Source organism: Ranitomeya imitator, chromosome 7 (genome assembly GCF_032444005.1).
Source record: "Ranitomeya imitator isolate aRanImi1 chromosome 7, aRanImi1.pri, whole genome shotgun sequence".
Classification (NCBI taxonomy): Eukaryota; Metazoa; Chordata; class Amphibia; order Anura; family Dendrobatidae; genus Ranitomeya; species Ranitomeya imitator.
In genome coordinates, this window is record NC_091288.1 from 224,952,628 (window position 1) to 224,974,489 (window position 21,862).

The following is a 21,862-nucleotide window of genomic DNA, read 5'->3' on the forward strand; positions in this document are numbered from 1 at the left end:
CTACTGACCCTACACACAACCCCAATATTACTACACCCCTACATCTCCTCTACTGACCCTACACACAACCCCAATATTACTACATCCCTACATCTCCTCTACTGACCCTACACACAACCCCAATATTACTACACCCCTACATCTCCTCTACTGACCCTACACACAACCCCAATATTACTACACCCCTATATCTCCTCAACTGACCCTACACACAACCCCAATATTACTACATCCCTACATCTCCTCTACTGACCCTACACACAACCCCAATATTACTACACCCCTACATCTCCTCTACTGACCCTACACACAACCCCAATATTACTACACCCCTACATCTCTACTGACCCTACACACAACCCCAATATTACTACACCCCTACATCTCCTCTACTGACCCTACACACAACCCCAATATTGCTACACCCCTACATCTCCTCTACTGACCCTACACACAACCCCAATATTACTACATCCCTACATCTCCTCTACTGACCCTACACACAACCCCAATATTACTACACCCCTACATCTCCTCTACTGACCCTACACACAACCCCAATATTACTGCACCCCTACATCTCCTCTACTGACCCTACACACAACCCCAATATTACTACACCCCTACATCTCCTCTACTGACCCTACACACAACCCCAATATTACTGCACCCCTACATCTCCTCTACTGACCCTACACACAACCCCAATATTACTACACCCCTACATCTCCCCTACTGACCCTACACACAACCCCAATATTACTACACCCCTAGAGCTCCCCTACTGACCCTACACACAACCCCAATATTACTGCACCCCTACATCTCCTCTACTGACCCTACACACAACCCCAATATTACTACACCCCTACATCTCCTCTACTGACCCTACACACAACCCCAATATTACTGCACCCCTACATCTCCTCTACTGACCCTACACACAACCCCAATATTACTACACCCCTACATCTCCCCTACTGACCCTACACACAACCCCAATATTACTACACCCCTAGAGCTCCCCTACTGACCCTACACACAACCCCAATATTACTACACCCCTACATCTCCCCTACTGACCCTACACACAACCCCAATATTACTACACCCCTACATCTCCCCTACTGACCCTACACACAACCCCAATATTACTACACCCCTACAGCTCCCCTACTGACCCTACACACAACCCCAATATTACTACACCCCTACAGCTCCTCTACTGACCCTACACACAACCCCAATATTACTACACCCCTACAGCTCCTCTACTGACCCTACACACAACCCCAATATTACTACACCCCTACATCTCTACTGACCCTACACACAACCCCAATATTGCTACACCCCTACAGCTCCCCTACTGACCCTACACACAACCCCAATATTACTGCACCCCTACAGTTCCCCTACTGACCCTACACACAACCCCAATATTACTACACCCCTACATCTCCCCTACTGACCCTACACACAACCCCAATATTACTACACCCCTACATCTCCCCTACTGACCCTACACACAACCCCAATATTACTACACCCCTACAGCTCCCCTACTGATCCTACACAGAACCCCAATATTACTACACCCCTACAGCTCCCCTACTGATCCTACACAGAACCCCAATATTACTACACCCCTACAGCTCCTCTACTGACCCTACACACAACCCCAATATTACTGCACCCCTACATCTCCTCTACTGACCCTACACAGAACCCCAATATTACTACACCCCTACAGCTCCTCTACTGACCCTACACACAACCCCAATATTACTACATCCCTACAGCTCCCCTACTGATCCTACACAGAACCCCAATATTACTACACCCCTACAGCTCCTCTACTGACCCTACACACAACCCCAATATTACTGCACCCCTACATCTCCTCTACTGACCCTACACAGAACCCCAATATTACTACACCCCTACAGCTCCTCTACTGACCCTACACACAACCCCAATATTACTACATCCCTACAGCTCCCCTACTGATCCTACACAGAACCCCAATATTACTACACCCCTACAGCTCCTCTACTGACCCTACACACAACCCCAATATTGCTACACCCCTACAGCTCCCCTACTGACCCTACACAGAACCCCAATATTACTACACCCCTACAGCTCCTCTACTGACCCTACACAGAACCCCAATATTACTACACCCCTACAGCTCCCCTACTGATCCTACACAGAACCCCAATATTACTACACCCCTACAGCTCCTCTACTGACCCTACACACAACCCCAATATTGCTACACCCCTACAGCTCCCCTACTGACCCTACACACAACCCCAATATTACTACACCCCTACAGCTCCTCTACTGACCCTACACACAACCCCAATATTACTACACCCCTACATCTCTACTGACCCTACACACAACCCCAATATTACTACATCCCTACATCTCTACTGACCCTACACACAACCGCAATATTACTACACCCCTACATCTCCTCTACTGACCCTACACACAACCCCAATATTACTACACCCCTACATCTCCTCTACTGACCCTACACACAACCCCAATATTACTACACCCCTATATCTCCTCAACTGACCCTACACACAACCCCAATATTACTACATCCCTACATCTCCTCTACTGACCCTACACACAACCCCAATATTACTACACCCCTACATCTCCTCTACTGACCCTACACACAACCCCAATATTACTACACCCCTACATCTCTACTGACCCTACACACAACCCCAATATTACTACACCCCTACATCTCCTCTACTGACCCTACACACAACCCCAATATTGCTACACCCCTACATCTCCTCTACTGACCCTACACACAACCCCAATATTACTACATCCCTACAGCTCTACTGACCCTACACACAACCCCAATATTGCTACACCCCTACAGCTCCCCTACTGACCCTACACACAACCCCAATATTACTACATCCCTACAGCTCCCCTACTGACCCTACACACAACCCCATTACTACATCCCTACATCTCCTCTACTGACCCTACACACAACCCCAATATTACTGCACCCCTACATCTCCTCTACTGACCCTACACACAACCCCAATATTACTACACCCCTACATCTCCTCTACTGACCCTACACACAACCCCAATATTACTACATCCCTACATCTCCTCTACTGACCCTACACACAACCCCAATATTACTACACCCCTACATCTCCTCTACTGACCCTACACACAACCCCAATATTACTACACCCCTACAGCTCCCCTACTGACCCTACACACAACCCCAATATTACTACATCCCTACATCTCCTCTACTGACCCTACACACAACCCCAATATTACTACACCCCTACATATCTACTGACCCTACACACAACCCCAATATTACTACACCCCTACATCTCCTCTACTGACCCTACACACAACCCCAATATTACTGCACCCCTACATCTCCTCTACTGACCCTACACACAACCCCAATATTACTACACCCCTATATCTCCTCTACTGACCCTACACACAACCCCAATATTACTACATCCCTACATCTCCTCTACTGACCCTACACACAACCCCAATATTACTGCACCCCTATAGCTCCTCTGACCCTACATTGAACCCCAATATGACTGCCCCCACTGTTCCCGTACTATTAGCCTATGTCCATTTAGCACTCGCTGCAGGTCCCATGATATAGATAGGTCCACCTCCCCAGTCCTGTCAAATTGCACATGGTCAGGCAGATGTGTTCTGGAATCTGGCAGCCATGTGCCATGTTTACATGAGCAGGGAGATGACTGCAGACAGGGGCAATAGTTTGCTGAGACCTAAGGAGACATCTCATCGAAAGAGAGAGGAGCCATAGTGTCCACAGAGTCCTGGAGAGGTGGAGATGAGAGGAGTGATTAGTTATATATGTGCACCTGGACATCAAACTCATGGGCCTCATACTGGACACGTTGGCTTCGGTCGGGACCTTCCTCACCACAGTGAACATCTTCATGGGAAAGTGTCAGCTCACACATGGCTGCATCAACCTTCCCGATAGCTTATGGCATCAGTGACACTGAAGCCGTCACAAATTTGAGTTCTGGGAAAGTGCTAGGTCTGCCATGTGCCTGGCTCGGAGAGGAGGAACTGGACCACTGGTAGCCAACAAAATCATAAAACTAGAGCAGATCCAATACTGAGCCCCATATGTACCAAAATAATGCGGCCACAAGTCTGCAGATCGCATCCAGCATGTGAAGAGTAGCCATAATACTCAGGTCATGAATAGAAAGAGAGCGATGGGGAGAATGCCCACAGGACAGGGTCACCAGGGGAAAGAGTTGCTGGGTAGAGAGCCCCCAGGACAGGGTCACCAGCGAAGAGAGTCCCCAAACCACAGCCAACAGGGGAGAGAGTCCCCAGACCACAGCCACAACGGGAGAGAGCAGCCAAGATAGGGCCATCCGAGGAGAGAGCCCTCAGGATAGGGCCACCAGGTGAGAGACTACCCAGACCTGGGCCACTAGGGGAGAGAGTCCCCAAACCAAAGCAACCAGGAAAGAGAGTCCCCAGACCAGGGCCACCAGGGGAGAGAGCCCCCAGGACAGGGCTTCCAGTGGAGAAAGCTGCCAGGATAGGGCGATGAGGGGAGAGAGCCCTCAGGATAGGGCCACCAGGGGAGAGACTCCCCAGACCAGGGCCACTAGGGGACAGAGTCCCCAAACCAAAGCAACCAGGAAAGAGAGTCCCCAGACCAGGGCCACCAGGGGAGAGAGCCCCCAGGACAGGGCTTCCAGTGGAGAAAGCTGCCAGGATAGGGCGATGAGGGGAGAGAGCCCTCAGGATAGGGCCACCAGGGGAGAGACTCCCCAGACCAGGGCCACTAGGGGACAGAGTCCCCAAACCAAAGCAACCAGGAAAGAGAATCCCCAGACCAGGGCCACCAGGGGAGAGAGCCCCCAGGATAGGGCTTCCAGTGGAGAAAGCTGCCAGGATAGGGCGATGAGGGGAGAGAGCCCTCAGGATAGGGCCACCAGGGGAGAGACTCCCCAGACCAGGGCCACTAGGGGACAGAGTCCCCAAACCAAAGCAACCAGGAAAGAGAATCCCCAGACCAGGGCCACCAGGGGAGAGAGCCCCCAGGATAGGGCTTCCAGTGGAGAAAGCTGCCAGGAAAGGGTTATGAGGGGAGAGAGTCCCCAGGATAGGGGTTTCAAGGGCAAGGGCGAGAGTTCCCAGACCAGGGCAACCAGGGAAAAAACTCCCGAGATCAGGGCCATCAGGGGAGAGAATTTCCAGGCCATGGCCTTCAGGGTAAAGAGTCAAAAAAATATGGCCCCCAGGGAAGAGAGCAGCCAGGACAAGGCCACCAGGGGAGAGAGCCCCAAGGATGATGATAATAATAATAATAATAATTTGTATTTATATGGCGCCAACATATTCCGCAGCGCTTTACAATTAAGTGGGGACATGTATAGACAATAAATTCAGTACAAGGTAAGACAATGTAACCAGTGACATTAGGGGTGAGGTCCCTGCTCACAGCTTACAATCTACAAGGAAATGGGGGACACAATAGGTGAAAAGTGCTCGTTATTTCAGGTCTGACAATTATAATAAATAGGGATTTTCATATAAAGCTGCATGATCCGGTCATCAGCCCGTGTGTTTAAGTGCAATAATCAAGTATCAAGTGCAGTTATCGTGTGTATGGAGGGTGTGGAGACAGATGAATAGTAGGGGGCAGATTCACATGCAGATAATATTTGGAAGGAGGGAACAGGACAAAGTTAGTTTACTGAGTAGTTGATGTGGTCGGCTTGTCTGAAGAGATGGGTTTTCAGAGCGCGCTTGAATAGGTCGGGGCTAGGTATCAGTCTGATCGTCTGGGGAAGAGCATTCCAGAGAGCTGGCGCAGCACGAGAGAAGTCTTGGAGACGGAGGTGCGAGGTTCGGATTACGGGGGATGTTAGTCTTAGGTCATTTGTAGAACGGAGGGCACGTGTAGGGCGATAGACGAAGATGAGAGAGGAGATATAAGGCGGTGCAGAACTGCGGAGAGCTTTGTGGGTGAGAGATGAGTTTATACTGGACCCTGTAGCGAATGGGTAGCCAGTGTAATGACTGGCACAAGATGGAGGCATCGGTGCAGCGGCTGGACAGAAATATGACCCTCGCTGCCGCATTCAAGATGGATTGGAGAGGAGAAAGTTTGGTAAGAGGGAGACCGATCAGAAGAGAGTTGCAGTAGTCCAGACGGGAATGAATAAGAGCGACAGTAAGGCCGGCATCACACTAGCGAGTTTTACGGACGTATGAGCGCATAAAATACGTCCGTAAAACTCGCCTAACAAACGTCCCAATTATTCTCTATGCCCCAGCTCCTATCTGCCGTATTTTACTGATCAGTATTATACGGCTTTCTACGGCCGTAGAAAATCGCAGCATGCTGCGTTTGTCACCGTATTGCGCAAAAAAAACGCCAATGAAAGTCTATGGAAGCCAGAAAAATACGGATTACACACGGACCAGCAGTGTGACTTGCGAGAAATACGCAGCGGTGTTAGAGAAAAGCCGGCAATTCAGTGCGGTGTACAGTAAAATCACACTGACAGCTTACAGTAGAATAGGTAGAATAAATGTCTACACATAGAATAGGTATATATATATATATATATATAATGTCAGGGAGACACCTATATATATATATTTATATTTAATGCAGCGCTAGATAGCTTTATAGCCGGTAATTCAATTACCGGCTTTTTCTTTCTCCTTCCTAAACCCGATATGATATGAGACATGGTTACATACAGTAAACCATCTCATATCTCCATTTTTTTTCCATATTCCACTCTACTAATGTTAGTAGTGTGTATGTGCAAAATTTGGCCGTTCTAGCTAGTAAATTAAAGGGTTAAATGGCGGAAAAATTTGGCGTGGGCTCCCGCACAATTTTCTCCGCCAGAGTAGTAAAGCCAGTGACTGAGGGCAGATATTAATAGCCTGGAGAGGGTCCACGGTTATTGGCCCCCCCCTGGCTAAAAATATCTGCCCCCAGCCACCCCAGAAAAGGCACATCTGGAAGATGCGCCTATTCTGGCACTTGGCCACTCTCTTCCCATTCCCGTGTAGTGGGAGGAGGAAGAGAAACTGCCGATAATACTGGGGGAAGAGGAAAGTGCAGCGGCCGTAGCAGCGGAATATGTCAGTGCCTGCCACAGACTAAGGCTACGTTCACACTAGTGTTCGGCTAGTGTGCGTCGCGCTAGCGTCGGGCGACGCAGCGGCGACGCACGCGTCATGCGCCCCTATGTTTAACATGGGGGACGCATGCGTTTTTGCTTGTTGCGTTTTCCGACACGTGCGTCTTTTTTGACGCTAGCGTCGGACCAAGAAAACGCAACAAGTTGCATTTTTCTTGCGTCCGATTTTCGTCAAAAACGACGCACGCGTCGAAAAACGCAGCGTTTTTGCGTGCGTTTGCACGCGTTTTTCGGTGCGTTGTGCGTCGCGTCGCCGACGCAGCGGCGCACAACGCTAGTGTGAACGTAGACTTAGAGGAGCCTGATATGTCATGGACTCCCGTACCCCAACACTGGACTTATCCCCATCCCCCGACTAAAGAGCCTGATATGTCATGGACTCCTATACCCCACCCTGGAAACATCCCCTATCCTCTAAAAGGAGACTGATATATCCTGGACCTCTATATGCCCCCCTCCCCCGTATTTTTACCATGTGCTTTGGCAATGCTAACATGTACTTAGTCCTGCCAATAAAGCTCATTTGAAGAGAGAGAGAGAGAATATATATATTTTTTTTACACATGGATCCCTTGTATAGCCGTATGTCGGTTTTGCAAGCCTGCGATAAAACCACGCAGTACAGATGCCATACGGATTACATACGGAGGATGCCATGCGCAAAACACGCTGACACACCCTGCCTACGGAGGAGCTACGGACCACTATTTTCGGGACTTTTCAGCGTATTACGGCCGTAATATACGGACCGTATTGTCTTACGCTGAGTGTGACTCCAGCCTAAGAGTCTTAGCAGTTTCAATGGTGAGAAAAGGTCGGATTCTGGAGATGTTTTTAAGATGCAGATGACAGGAGCGAGTGAGTGATCGGATATAGGGAGTAAAGGAAAGTTCGGTGTCGAATATGACCCCAATGATTCAGTGATGCAACCTTCCATCAATTTTCCTCTCTTGTCCACCTACAGGGAGATTAGCCAAGGTGCCATGGGTTGTAAGCGTCTTGGTTATGTTTTGCGCCGTGGACAAAGGAACATCCAGATCTCCGGAGATGGACTGGTAACCTTGAGATTGTTGATTTTGTTCAACATTTTTGGTTTTCAAGTCCTCCAACAGTTCTCTTCTCCTCTCTCTGTTCTCCGTGCTCAGTGTGGGACACACAATGCAAAGGTTGAATCAACTTCTCCCCTTTATATCTTGGTTTCAGATGTGATTTTCATATTGCCCACACCTGTCACTTACCACAGGTAAGCAAAGTGGTTTACACACAATTTTGGAAAGGTGCCAACACTTGTATCCGGCTCATTTTTGGTCTTTTCTGTGAAGTTGTTTAATTTTGCCTTTCCCCCCCCCCCTTTTTTTGTATTATTCTAATACACACAAAGGAAATAAACCTGTGTAAAACAAAACATGATGAAATGCAATAGTTTACTGGGAGAAATATTTCATTTTCTGGAACACTTTCACCATGTCTCTATATATTCCATGCATTGTAGTCAGAGGTGTATATACACTATACGCTCACTGTAAGTTCCCAATAACCGGCCTAGTGGTGGAAGCAGCCGCGGCCTCGGCCATCCCTCAGACAATGACATCTTTGTCCTGAAGGTCAGAGGCAGTGGTTCTCTTGGCTGTTGTCCCAACACTACAGCACAGGAAGGAAGGTCAGGTCACCAATAGTCATGGCTCAGACACCAAGTTTCTCAGGCTGAGGGCCCCTTATCCTGTCTATCGTCACCATCCGGAGGTAACAGGAAGAAGCCGAATTCCAGCAGAGTCTGTGACCAGGATCCCACCTGTCAGAAGTGTCTCCGACAAAGAAGGAGTCTTCTCAGGTCTGACCGCAAACCTGAGACCTCCACTGCCCAGCACGAAGGATCACACGGGAGGTGCCACTGTGCAGTGTGTGTACATATACAGACAGATATATATATATACACACACAGGACAGGAGGCGCGGTGCTGTGAGGTGTGTATATATACTAGATGGTGGCCCAATTCTAACGCATCTGGTATTCTAGAATATATATATATATATATATATATATATATATATATATAGCAGCCACATAGCATAGGCCACGTAACACAGACAGCCATGTAATATATAGCACTGCCCACGTAGTATATTACAGCCCACGTAATATATAGCGCAGCCCACGTAATATATAGCATCCACGCAGTATATAACACTGCCCACGTGGTATATAGCAGCCTCGCAGTATATAACACAGCCCAAGTACTATATAGCACTGTGGGCACCATATCACATTAAAAAAACAATGAAAAAATAATTATTATATACTCCCCCTCCGGCGTCCAGCGAAGCTGTCCCTATGCGTGCGATGCGACCGCCAGCTTCCGTTCCCAGCTATGCATTGCGAAATCACCCAGATGACTTAGCGGTCTCGCGAGACCGCAACGTCATCATCTCCCGAGACCGCAATGCATGGCCCGGAGCGTCGCGATAAGTGGGAACGGCGGCGGAAGGTGAGTAATGATTTTTTTTTTTCCTTATTTTTAACATTAGATCTTTTTACTGCCTATGCAGCATCAATAGTAAAAAGTTGGTCACACAGAGTTAATAGCAGCGGTAACGGAGTGCGTTACACCGCGGAATAACGCAGCCATTAACCCTGTGTGAGCGCTGACTGCGGGGAGTATGGAGGGGGCACTGACAGAGAAGGAAGGGGCGAATTCGCGGCCGCCAAGCACAGTCCGGCCGCGAATTCCAGAGAAATCTGTACCTTGAACCTGATGGAGTAAGAGGCTCATGTTTACAGCGGCTGAGAGATCCGCCGATGGACGTTAACAATATGTACTTTTTATTTTCCTAGCCTAAATCGTTGGTCAAATATCTTGCAATATTAGGACAAAGAGCCTCATGTTTTAAAAGGGAGATCCGACCAGTTTCAGCTGGTACAACTGTCTATGCATCTATACCTGATCGTAAAAATTCCTTTGGGAAGGGCATGAGGAGTTCGGGAGCTGAAAGTCAGGAATTTATAGCAAGAAGCAATAAAAGCTTTTCTACACTCATTGAAAAGAAAAGCTGAAGTAAAGGGGGGTCTTTAGCCCGCAGCATGGGTCTGAACGGCAAAGCTACAAAATCATAATATATTTCATACATTATCCTGACACAGCTCATGATCCAAAGCATACCACTTCATCTGTAAAACCTGGCGGAGGCAGTGTGATGGCGCGGGCATGCATAAACCTGGCGGAGGCAGTGTGATGGCGCGGGCATGCATAAACCCGGCGGAGGCAGTGTGATGGCGCAGGCATGCATAAACCCGGCGGAGGCAGTGTGATGGCGCGGGCATGCATAAACCCGGCAGAGGCAGTGTGATGGCGCGGGCATGCATGGCTGCCAGTGGCACTGGGTCACTAGTGTTTATGGATGATGGGACACAGGACAGAAGAATGAATTCTGAGGTCTTCAGAGCCGCCATACTGTGTGCTCAGATCCAGCCAACTGCAGCCAAACTGATTGGTCGTCGTTTCATACTACAGATGGACAATGACCCAAAACATAAAGCCAAAGCAACACAGGAGTTTATTAAAGCAAAGAAGTGGAATATTCTGGAATGGCCAAGTCAGACACCTGATCTCAGCCCAACTGAGCAGCATTTCACTTGTTAAAGACTAAACTTCAGACAGAAAGGGCCAGAAACAAACAGCAACGGAAAAACACCGCAGTGAAGGCCGAGCATCAAAAAGGGGGAAACACAGCGTCTGGTGATGTCCATGAGTTCAAGACTTCAGGCCGTCATTGCCAACAAAGGGTCTTCCACCAAGTACTAGAAATGAACATTTTAGGCTACTCTCACACTAGCGTCGGCCTCGGCCCGTCGCACCGACGTATACTGTGAAATAAAATCAAAACGGGGCAGTGGATGCAGTTTTTCCACGCATTCGCTGCCCCATTGTGAGTGGCGGGGAGGAGGGAGCAGAGCTTCAGCCGCGCATGCGCGGTCGAAAATGGTGGTCACAACGCACAAAAAAAAGTTACATGGAACTTTTTTTGTGCCGGCGGTCCGCCAAAACACGACGCATCCGTCACGCGACGGATGCGATGTGTTGCAATGCGTTGCTAATGAAAGTCTATGGGAGAAAAAAAAACGCATCCTACGGGCAACTTTGCAGGATGCGTTTTTTCTGCAAAACGATGCATTGCGATGTGCGTCGTACGGCGCTAGTGTGAAAGTAGCCTTATTTACAATTATTGAATCTGTCCAATTACTTTTGGTCCCTTTAAAAACAGGGTGGCACATGTTAAGGAGCTGAAACTCCTAAACCCTTCATCCAATTTTAATGTAGATCCCCTCAAATGAAAGCTGAAAGTCTGAACTTCAACTGCATCTGAATTGTTTTGTTAAAAATTCATTGTGGTGATGTAGATACACAGGACAGGAGGAGGGGTACTGTGCAGTGTATATATACAGGAGGAGCGGTACTGTGCAGTGTATATATACAGGAGGAGAGGTACTGTGCAGTGTATATATACAGGAGGAGTGGTACTGTGCAGTGTATATATACAGGAGGAGTGGTACTGTGCAGTGTATATATACAGGAGGAGAGGTACTGTGCAGTGTATATATATACAGGAGGAGTGGTACTGTGCAGTGTATATATACAGGAGGAGCGGTACTGTGCAGTGTATATATACAGGAGGAGAGGTACTGTGCAGTGTATATATACAGGAGGAGTGGTACTGTGCAGTGTATATATACAGGAGGAGTGGTACTGTGCAGTGTATATATACAGGACAGGAGGAGTGGTACTGTGCAGTGTATATATACAGGACAGGAGGAGTGGTACTGTGCAGTGTATATATACAGGAGGAGTGGTACTGTGCAGTGTATATATACAGGAGGAGTGGTACTGTGCAGTATATATACAGGAGGAGTGGTACTGTGCAGTGTATATATACAGGAGGAGTGGTACTGTGCAGTGTATATATACAGGAGGAGTGGTACTGTGCAGTGTATATATACAGGAGGAGAGGTACTGTGCAGTGTATATATATACAGGAGGAGTGGTACTGTGCAGTGTATATATACAGGAGGAGCGGTACTGTGCAGTGTATATATACAGGAGGAGTGGTACTGTGCAGTGTATATATACAGGACAGGAGGAGTGGTACTGTGCAGTGTATATATACAGGAGGAGTGGTACTGTGCAGTGTATATACAGGAGGAGTGGTACTGTGCAGTGTATATATACAGGAGGAGTGGTACTGTGCAGTGTATATATACAGGAGGAGTGGTACTGTGCAGTGTATATATACAGGACAGGAGGAGTGGTACTGTGCAGTGTATATATACAGGAGGAGTGGTACTGTGCAGTATATATACAGGAGGAGTGGTACTGTGCAGTGTATATATACAGGACAGGAGGAGTGGTACTGTGCAGTGTATATATACAGGACAGGAGGAGTGGCACTGTGCAGTGTATATATACAGGAGGAGTGGTACTGTGCAGTATATATACAGGAGGAGTGGTACTGTGCAGTGTATATATACAGGAGGAGGGTACTGTGCAGTGTATATATACAGGAGGAGCGGTGATGTGCAGTGTATATATACAGGAGGAGTGGTACTGTGCAGTGTATATATACAGGACAGGAGGAGTGGTACTGTGCAGTGTATATATACAGGACAGGAGGAGTGGTACTGTGCAGTGTATACATACAGGACAGGAGTGGTACTGTGCAGTGTATATATACAGGAGGAGTGGTACTGTGCAGTGTATATACAGGACAGGAGGAGTGGTACTGTGCAGTGTATATATACAGGAGGAGTGGTACTGTGCAGTGTATATATACAGGAGGAGTGGCACTGTGCAGTGTATATATACAGGAGGAGTGGCACTGTGCAGTGTATATATACAGGAGGAGTGGTACTGTGCAGTGTATATATACAGGACAGGAGGAGTGGTACTGTGCAGTGTGTATATACAGGACAGGAGGAGTGGTACTGTGCAGTGTATATATACAGGAGGAGTGGTACTGTGCAGTGTATATATTCAGGAGAAGGGGTACTGTGCAGTGTATATATACAGGAGGAGTGGTACTGTGCAGTGTATATATACAGGACAGGAGGAGTGGTACTGTGCAGTGTATATATACAGGACAGGAGGAGTGGTACTGTGCAGTGTATATATACAGGACAGGAGGAGTGGTACTGTGCAGTGTATATATACAGGACAGGAGGAGTGGTACTGTGCAGTGTATATATACAGGACAGGAGGAGTGGTACTGTGCAGTGTATATATACAGGACAGGAGGAGTGGTACTGTGCAGTGTATATATACAGGACAGGAGGAGTGGTACTGTGCAGTGTATATATACAGGACAGGAGGAGTGGTGCTGTGCAGTGTATATATACAGGAGGAGTGGTACTGTGCAGTGTATATATACAGGAGGAGCGGTACTGTGCAGTGCATATATACAGGAGGAGCGGTACTGTGCAGTGTATATATACAGGACAGGAGGAGTGGTACTGTGCAGTGTATATATATAGGACAGGAGGAGTGGTACTGTGCAGTGTATATATACAGGACAGGAGGAGTGGTGCTGTGCAGTGTATATATACAGGACAGGAGGAGTGGTACTGTGCAGTGTATATATACAGGAGGAGTGGTACTGTGCAGTGTATATATACAGGAGGAGTGGTACTGTGCAGTGTATATATACAGGAGGAGTGGTACTGTGCAGTGTATATATACAGGAGGAGTGGTACTGTGCAGTGTATATATACAGGACAGGAGGAGTGGTACTGTGCAGTGTATATATACAGGACAGGAGGAGTGGTACTGTGCAGTGTATATATACAGGAGGAGTGGTACTGTGCAGTGTATATATACAGGAGGAGTGGTACTGTGCAGTGTATATATACAGGACAGGAGGAGTGGTACTGTGCAGTGTATATATACAGGACAGGAGGAGTGGTACTGTGCAGTGTGTATATACAGGAGGAGTGGTACTGTGCAGTGTGTATATACAGGAGGAGTGGTACTGTGCAGTATATATATACAGGAGGAGTGGTACTGTGCAGTGTATATATACAGGAGGAGCGGTACTGTGCAGTGTATATATACAGGAGGAGCGGTACTGTGCAGTGTATATATACAGGAGGAGCGGTACTGTGCAGTGTATATATACAGGAGGAGCGGTACTGTGCAGTGTATATATACAGGAGGAGTGGTACTGTGCAGTGTATATATACAGGAGGAGTGGTACTGTGCAGTGTGTATATACAGGAGGAGTGGTACTGTGCAGTATATATATACAGGAGGAGTGGTACTGTGCAGTGTATATATACAGGAGGAGCGGTACTGTGCAGTGTATATATACAGGAGGAGCGGTACTGTGCAGTGTATATATACAGGAGGAGCGGTACTGTGCAGTGTATATATACAGGAGGAGTGGTACTGTGCAGTGTGTATATACAGGAGGAGTGGTACTGTGCAGTATATATATACAGGAGGAGCGGTACTGTGCAGTGTATATATACAGGACAGGAGGAGCGGTACTGTGCAGTGTATATATACAGGAGGAGCGGTACTGTGCAGTGTATATATACAGGAGGAGTGGTACTGTGCAGTGTATATACAGGACAGGAGGAGTGGTACTGTGCAGTGTATATATACAGGACAGGAGGAGCGGTACTGTGCAGTGTATATATACAGGAGGAGTGGTACTGTGCAGTTATAGAGACCACCGTTTCACCCCCCACCTCCATTATGGATCGGGCCTTTACTAGCCCCCCGGGTAATAAACCGACCACCACAGATTTAGAAAAACATTTTAATTTACTAATCACCAACTCAATATAAAATGCAGCCCCCCACACCGCTGACCCCCACAATCTCCGGTGCCGCTGACCCCTCACAGTCTCTGGTGCCGCTCACACGTAGTTCTTGCTGGCGTAGTCGCTGCGCGGCTGGGACGGGGCCGCCGTGTACCGGGCAGTGTACGGCACCTCACGCTTTTTGGGGCAGGAGCAGGACAGGAGGCCGCCCCCCAGCAGCAGGAGGGCAGCGGACGCCCAGCCGATGTACAGCGCCGCGCCCAGCTCCCGCTTCTGCGCCTCCACCACCAGCGGGTTGTAGAAGTCGCGGATGATGCTGTTCGCCGACCAACACACAGGAACCAGAATGAGGACGCCGGCCACCAGGAAGACCACCCCGGCCACCATGCTGACCCGCGCCTTGGTGTTCTCCTCCTCCACACAGTTGGTGCACTTGGCGCCCACCACGCCCATGAGGATGCCCAGGACCGCCAGCAGGATGCAGATGACGGTGAGCGCGCGGGCGGCCTGCAGGTCCTGGGGCAGCGCCAGCATGGAGTCGTACACCTTACACTGCATCTGTCCGGTGCTCTGCACTATGCAGTTCATCCACAGCCCCTCCCAGATCACCTGCGCCACCACGATGCTGTTACCGATGAACGCCGTCACCTTCCACATGGGCAGCGCACACGTGATGATGGAGCCCACCCAGCCGATGAGGCAGAGCGCCATGCCCAAGAGCTGGAGGCCAGTGGAAGCCATGAGTGACGGGAGCTGCAAGAGAAGGGCGAGAGTCAGAACCAGCCAACAGGACCCCCGGCCCACCGCAGGCCAGACCCCCCCCACCGCAGGCCAGACCCCCACCGCACTTCCCCCACTCACCGCAGGCCAGACCCCCACAGCACTTCCCCCACAGGCCAGACCCCCACAGCACTTCCCCCCACTCACCACAGGCCAGACCCCCACAGCACTTCCCCCCACTCACCACAGGCCAGACCCCCACAGCACTTCCCCCCACTCACCACAGGCCAGACCCCCACAGCACTTCCCCCCACTCACCACAGGCCAGACCCCCACAGCACTTCCCCCCACTCACCACAGGCCAGACCCCCACAGCACTTCCCCCCACTCACCACAGGCCAGACCCCCACAGCACTTCCCCCCACTCACCACAGGCCAGACCCCCACAGCACTTCCCCCCACTCACCACAGGCCAGACCCCCACAGCACTTCCCCCCACTCACCACAGGCCAGACCCCCACAGCACTTCCCCCCACTCACCACAGGCCAGACCCCCACAGCACTTCCCCCCACTCACCACAGGCCAGACCCCCACAGCACTTCCCCCCACTCACCACAGGCCAGACCCCCACAGCACTTCCCCCCACTCACCACAGGCCAGACCCCCACAGCACTTCCCCCCACTCACCACAGGCCAGACCCCCACAGCACTTCCCCCCACTCACCACAGGCCAGACCCCCACAGCACTTCCCCCCACTCACCACAGGCCAGACCCCCACAGCACTTCCCCCCACTCACCACAGGCCAGACCCCCACAGCACTTCCCCCCACTCACCACAGGCCAGACCCCCACAGCACTTCCCCCCACTCACCACAGGCCAGACCCCCACAGCACTTCCCCCCACTCACCACAGGCCAGACCCCCACAGCACTTCCCCCCACTCACCACAGGCCAGACCCCCACAGCACTTCCCCCCACTCACCACAGGCCAGACCCCCACAGCACTTCCCCCCACTCACCACAGGCCAGACCCCCACAGCACTTCCCCCCACTCACCACAGGCCAGACCCCCACAGCACTTCCCCCCACTCACCACAGGCCAGACCCCCACAGCACTTCCCCCCACTCACCACAGGCCAGACCCCCACAGCACTTCCCCCCACTCACCACAGGCCAGACCCCCACAGCACTTCCCCCCACTCACCACAGGCCAGACCCCCACAGCACTTCCCCCCACTCACCACAGGCCAGACCCCCACAGCACTTCCCCCCACTCACCACAGGCCAGACCCCCACAGCACTTCCCCCCACTCACCACAGGCCAGACCCCCACAGCACTTCCCCCCACTCACCACAGGCCAGACCCCCACAGCACTTCCCCCCACTCACCACAGGCCAGACCCCCACAGCACTTCCCCCCACTCACCACAGGCCAGACCCCCACAGCACTTCCCCCCACTCACCACAGGCCAGACCCCCACAGCACTTCCCCCCACTCACCACAGGCCAGACCCCCACAGCACTTCCCCCCACTCACCACAGGCCAGACCCCCACAGCACTTCCCCCCACTCACCACAGGCCAGACCCCCACAGCACTTCCCCCCACTCACCACAGGCCAGACCCCCACAGCACTTCCCCCCACTCACCACAGGCCAGACCCCCACAGCACTTCCCCCCACTCACCACAGGCCAGACCCCCACAGCACTTCCCCCCACTCACCACAGGCCAGACCCCCACAGCACTTCCCCCCACTCACCACAGGCCAGACCCCCACAGCACTTCCCCCCACTCACCACAGGCCAGACCCCCACAGCACTTCCCCCCACTCACCACAGGCCAGACCCCCACAGCACTTCCCCCCACTCACCACAGGCCAGACCCCCACAGCACTTCCCCCCACTCACCACAGGCCAGACCCCCACAGCACTTCCCCCCACTCACCACAGGCCAGACCCCCACAGCACTTCCCCCCACTCACCACAGGCCAGACCCCCACAGCACTTCCCCCCACTCACCACAGGCCAGACCCCCACAGCACTTCCCCCCACTCACCACAGGCCAGACCCCCACAGCACTTCCCCCCACTCACCACAGGCCAGACCCCCACAGCACTTCCCCCCACTCACCACAGGCCAGACCCCCACAGCACTTCCCCCCACTCACCACAGGCCAGACCCCCACAGCACTTCCCCCCACTCACCACAGGCCAGACCCCCACAGCACTTCCCCCCACTCACCACAGGCCAGACCCCCACAGCACTTCCCCCCACTCACCACAGGCCAGACCCCCACAGCACTTCCCCCCACTCACCACAGGCCAGACCCCCACAGCACTTCCCCCCACTCACCACAGGCCAGACCCCCACAGCACTTCCCCCCACTCACCACAGGCCAGACCCCCACAGCACTTCCCCCCACTCACCACAGGCCAGACCCCCACAGCACTTCCCCCCACTCACCACAGGCCAGACCCCCACAGCACTTCCCCCCACTCACCACAGGCCAGACCCCCACAGCACTTCCCCCCACTCACCACAGGCCAGACCCCCACAGCACTTCCCCCCACTCACCACAGGCCAGACCCCCACAGCACTTCCCCCCACTCACCACAGGCCAGACCCCCACAGCACTTCCCCCCACTCACCACAGGCCAGACCCCCACAGCACTTCCCCCCACTCACCACAGGCCAGACCCCCACAGCACTTCCCCCCACTCACCACAGGCCAGACCCCCACAGCACTTCCCCCCACTCACCACAGGCCAGACCCCCACAGCACTTCCCCCCACTCACCACAGGCCAGACCCCCACAGCACTTCCCCCCACTCACCACAGGCCAGACCCCCACAGCACTTCCCCCCACTCACCACAGGCCAGACCCCCACAGCACTTCCCCCCACTCACCACAGGCCAGACCCCCACAGCACTTCCCCCCACTCACCACAGGCCAGACCCCCACAGCACTTCCCCCCACTCACCACAGGCCAGACCCCCACAGCACTTCCCCCCACTCACCACAGGCCAGACCCCCACAGCACTTCCCCCCACTCACCACAGGCCAGACCCCCACAGCACTTCCCCCCACTCACCACAGGCCAGACCCCCACAGCACTTCCCCCCACTCACCACAGGCCAGACCCCCACAGCACTTCCCCCCACTCACCACAGGCCAGACCCCCACAGCACTTCCCCCACTCACCACAGGCCAGACCCCCACAGCACTTCCCCCACTCACCACAGGCCAGACCCCCACAGCACTTCCCCCACTCACCACAGGCCAGACCCCCACAGCACTTCCCCCACTCACCACAGGCCAGACCCCCACCTCCCACAAAGCAGCAAAGAAGACCAAAACATAAGGGGCACTGACCATAAACCAGACCCTAAGCTCAGCCCAGTCACCACCCAGGGAAGTGCCCTCACAGGGCAGCCCCCACAACACGGAACACAGACCCCCCATCACCAGGTCAGAACCGCAGGAGAAGCAGATACTGCAGCAGAGGAAGAAGCCCCAGAAGCCGCCCCCCAGCAGAGCCGAGGACAGAGCAGCCCCCAAACACCACAACCACCCCCATCACCAAGAGGAGGAAAGCAACCTGCGCTGCTGACACCAGGGTGACCCGGCCCACCTGCAGGACCCGCTGTACCCCTCCCCCATTACCAGCAGAAGCCCCTCACCTGTAGAGCAGCGCACAGGACTGCAGGACCCCCGCCCGCCCCGGCTATATATCCCCCCAGAGTCAGGAGCAGCCGGCACAGCTGAGGAGGGCGGGGACATCAGTGTCAGCCGAGTCTCCATGGTAACACCCGGCACCGCCGCCGGCACTCAGGAGCGGAGCCAGCGGCCGCATAGAGATACATGGAGCTGCAAGCCCCGCTCCTGAGAGACGGCGGCGGTGCCGGGTGTTACCATGGAGACTCTGCTGATACTGATGTCCCCGCCCTCCTCAGCTGTGCCGGGTGTTACCATGGAGACTGGGCTCTAGTTCTCGCATGTGTGATCCCGGACTCCGGGGAATGTTCATAAAAACGGATCCGTGCAAATAGTGAAAAAACTGATACAACAGATCCGGATTTTATTTTTAACATGAAGTTTATAGTGACTTCGTGTCTTCCTGGAAAAAGAAAGAATAGTGTAATAATCTGCAGGAGGTGGAGGAGCGATGCTCTGCAGAGGAGTCAGTGGTGTAATAATCTGCAGGATATATCACTATGTATCTGTCAGGAGGTGGAGGAGCGATGCTCTGCAGAGAGGTCAGTGGTGTAATAATCTGCAGGATATATCACTGTGTATCTGTCAGGAGGTGGAGGAGCGATGCTCTGCAGAGAGGTCAGTGGTGTAATAATCTGCAGGATATATCACTATGTAGCTGTCAGGAGGTGGAGGAGCGATGCTCTGCAGAGAGGTCAGTGGTGTAATAATCTGCAGGATATATCACTGTATCTGTCAGGAGGTGGAGGAGCGATGCTCTGCAGAGAGGTCAGTGGTGTAATAATCTGCAGGATATATCACTATGTATCTGTCAGGAGGTGGAGGAGCAATGCTCTGCAGAGAGGTCAGTGGTGTAATAATCTGCAGGATATATCACTGTGTATCTGTCAGGAGGTGGAGGAGCGATGTTCTGCATAGAGGTCAGTGGTGTAATAATCTGCAGGATGTATCACTATGTATCTGTCACGAGGTGGAGGAGCGATGCTCTGCAGAGAGGTCAGAGGTGTAATAATCTGCAGGATATATCACTATGTATCTGTCAGGAGGTGGAGGAGCGATGCTCTGCAGAGAGGTCAGTGGTGTAATAATCTGCAGGATATATCACTGTATCTGTCAGGAGGTGGAGGAGCGATGCTCTGCAGAGAGGTCAGTGGTGTAATAATCTGCAGGATATATCACTGTGTATCTGTCAGGAGGTGGAGGAGTGATGCTCTGCAGAGAGGTCAGTGGTGTAATAATCTGCAGGATATATCACTGTATCTGTCAGGAGGTGGAGGAGCGATGCTCTGCAGAGAGGTCAGTGGTGCAATAATCTGCAGGATATATCACTGTATCTGTCAGGAGGTGGAGGAGCGATGCTCTGCAGAGAGGTCAATGGTGTAATAATCTGCAGGATATATCACTGTATCTGTCAGGAGGTGGAGGAGCGATGCTCTGCAGAGAGGTCAGTGGTGTAATAATCTGCAGGATATATCACTATGTATCTGTCAGGAGGTGGAGGAGCGATGCTCTGCAGTGAGGTCAGTGGTGTAATAATCTGCAGGATATATCAGTATGTATCTGTCAGGAGGTGGAGGAGCGATGCTCTGCAGAGAGGTCAGTGGTGTAATAATCTGCAGGATATATCAGTATGTATCTGTCAGGAGGTGGAGGAGCGATGCTCTGCAGAGAGGTCCGTGGTGTAATAATCTGCAGGATATATCACTGTGTATCTGTCAGGAGGTGGAGGAGCGATGCTCTGCAGAGAGGTCAGTGGTGTAATAATCTGCAGGATATATCACTGTATCTGTCAGGAGGTGGAGGAGCGATGCTCTGCAGAGAGGTCAGTGGTGTAATAATCTGCAGGATATATCACTGTATCTGTCAGGAGGTGGAGGAGCGATGCTCTGCAGAGAGGCCAGAGGTGTAATAATCTGCAGGATATATCACTATGTATCTGTCAGGAGGTGGAGGAGCGATGCTCTGCAGAGAGGTCAGTGGTGTAATAATCTGCAGGATATATCACTATGTATCTGTCAGGAGGTGGAGGAGCGATGCTCTGCAGAGAGGACAGTGGTGTAATAATCTGCAGGATATATCACTATGTATCTGTCAGGAGGTGGAGGAGCGATGTTCTGCAGAGAGGTCAGTGGTGTAATAATCTGCAGGATATATCACTATGTATCTGTCAGGAGGTGGAGGAGCGATGCTCTGCAGAGAGGACAGTGGTGTAATAATCTGCAGGATATATCACTATGTATCTGTCAGGAGGTGGAGGAGCGATGCTCTGCAGAGAGGTCAGTGGTGTAATAATCTGCAGGATATATCACTATGTATCTGTCAGGAGGTGGAGGAGCGATGCTCTGCAGAGAGGACAGTGG

The 21,862-nt window shown here is 51.8% G+C and overlaps 1 protein-coding gene across 1 annotated transcript; it reads right to left on the reverse strand.

Annotated features, from left to right (window-relative positions):
- Nucleotides 1–15,086: 15,086 nt before the first annotated feature.
- On the reverse strand, nt 15,087–15,817 carry LOC138646060 (claudin-4-like). The gene has a single exon (XM_069735530.1). It carries the CDS (start codon nt 15,805–15,807, stop codon nt 15,163–15,165), a length of 645 nt encoding a protein of 214 aa, XP_069591631.1. The 5' UTR covers nt 15,808–15,817; the 3' UTR covers nt 15,087–15,162.
- Between the last annotated feature and the right edge of the window lie 6,045 nt (nt 15,818–21,862).

Excerpts from the sequence above, each read along its gene's own strand:
- LOC138646060 (XM_069735530.1), bottom strand. The coding sequence starts at position 15,807 with ATGGCTTCCACTGGCCTCCAGCTCTTGGGCATGGCGCTCTGCCTCATC.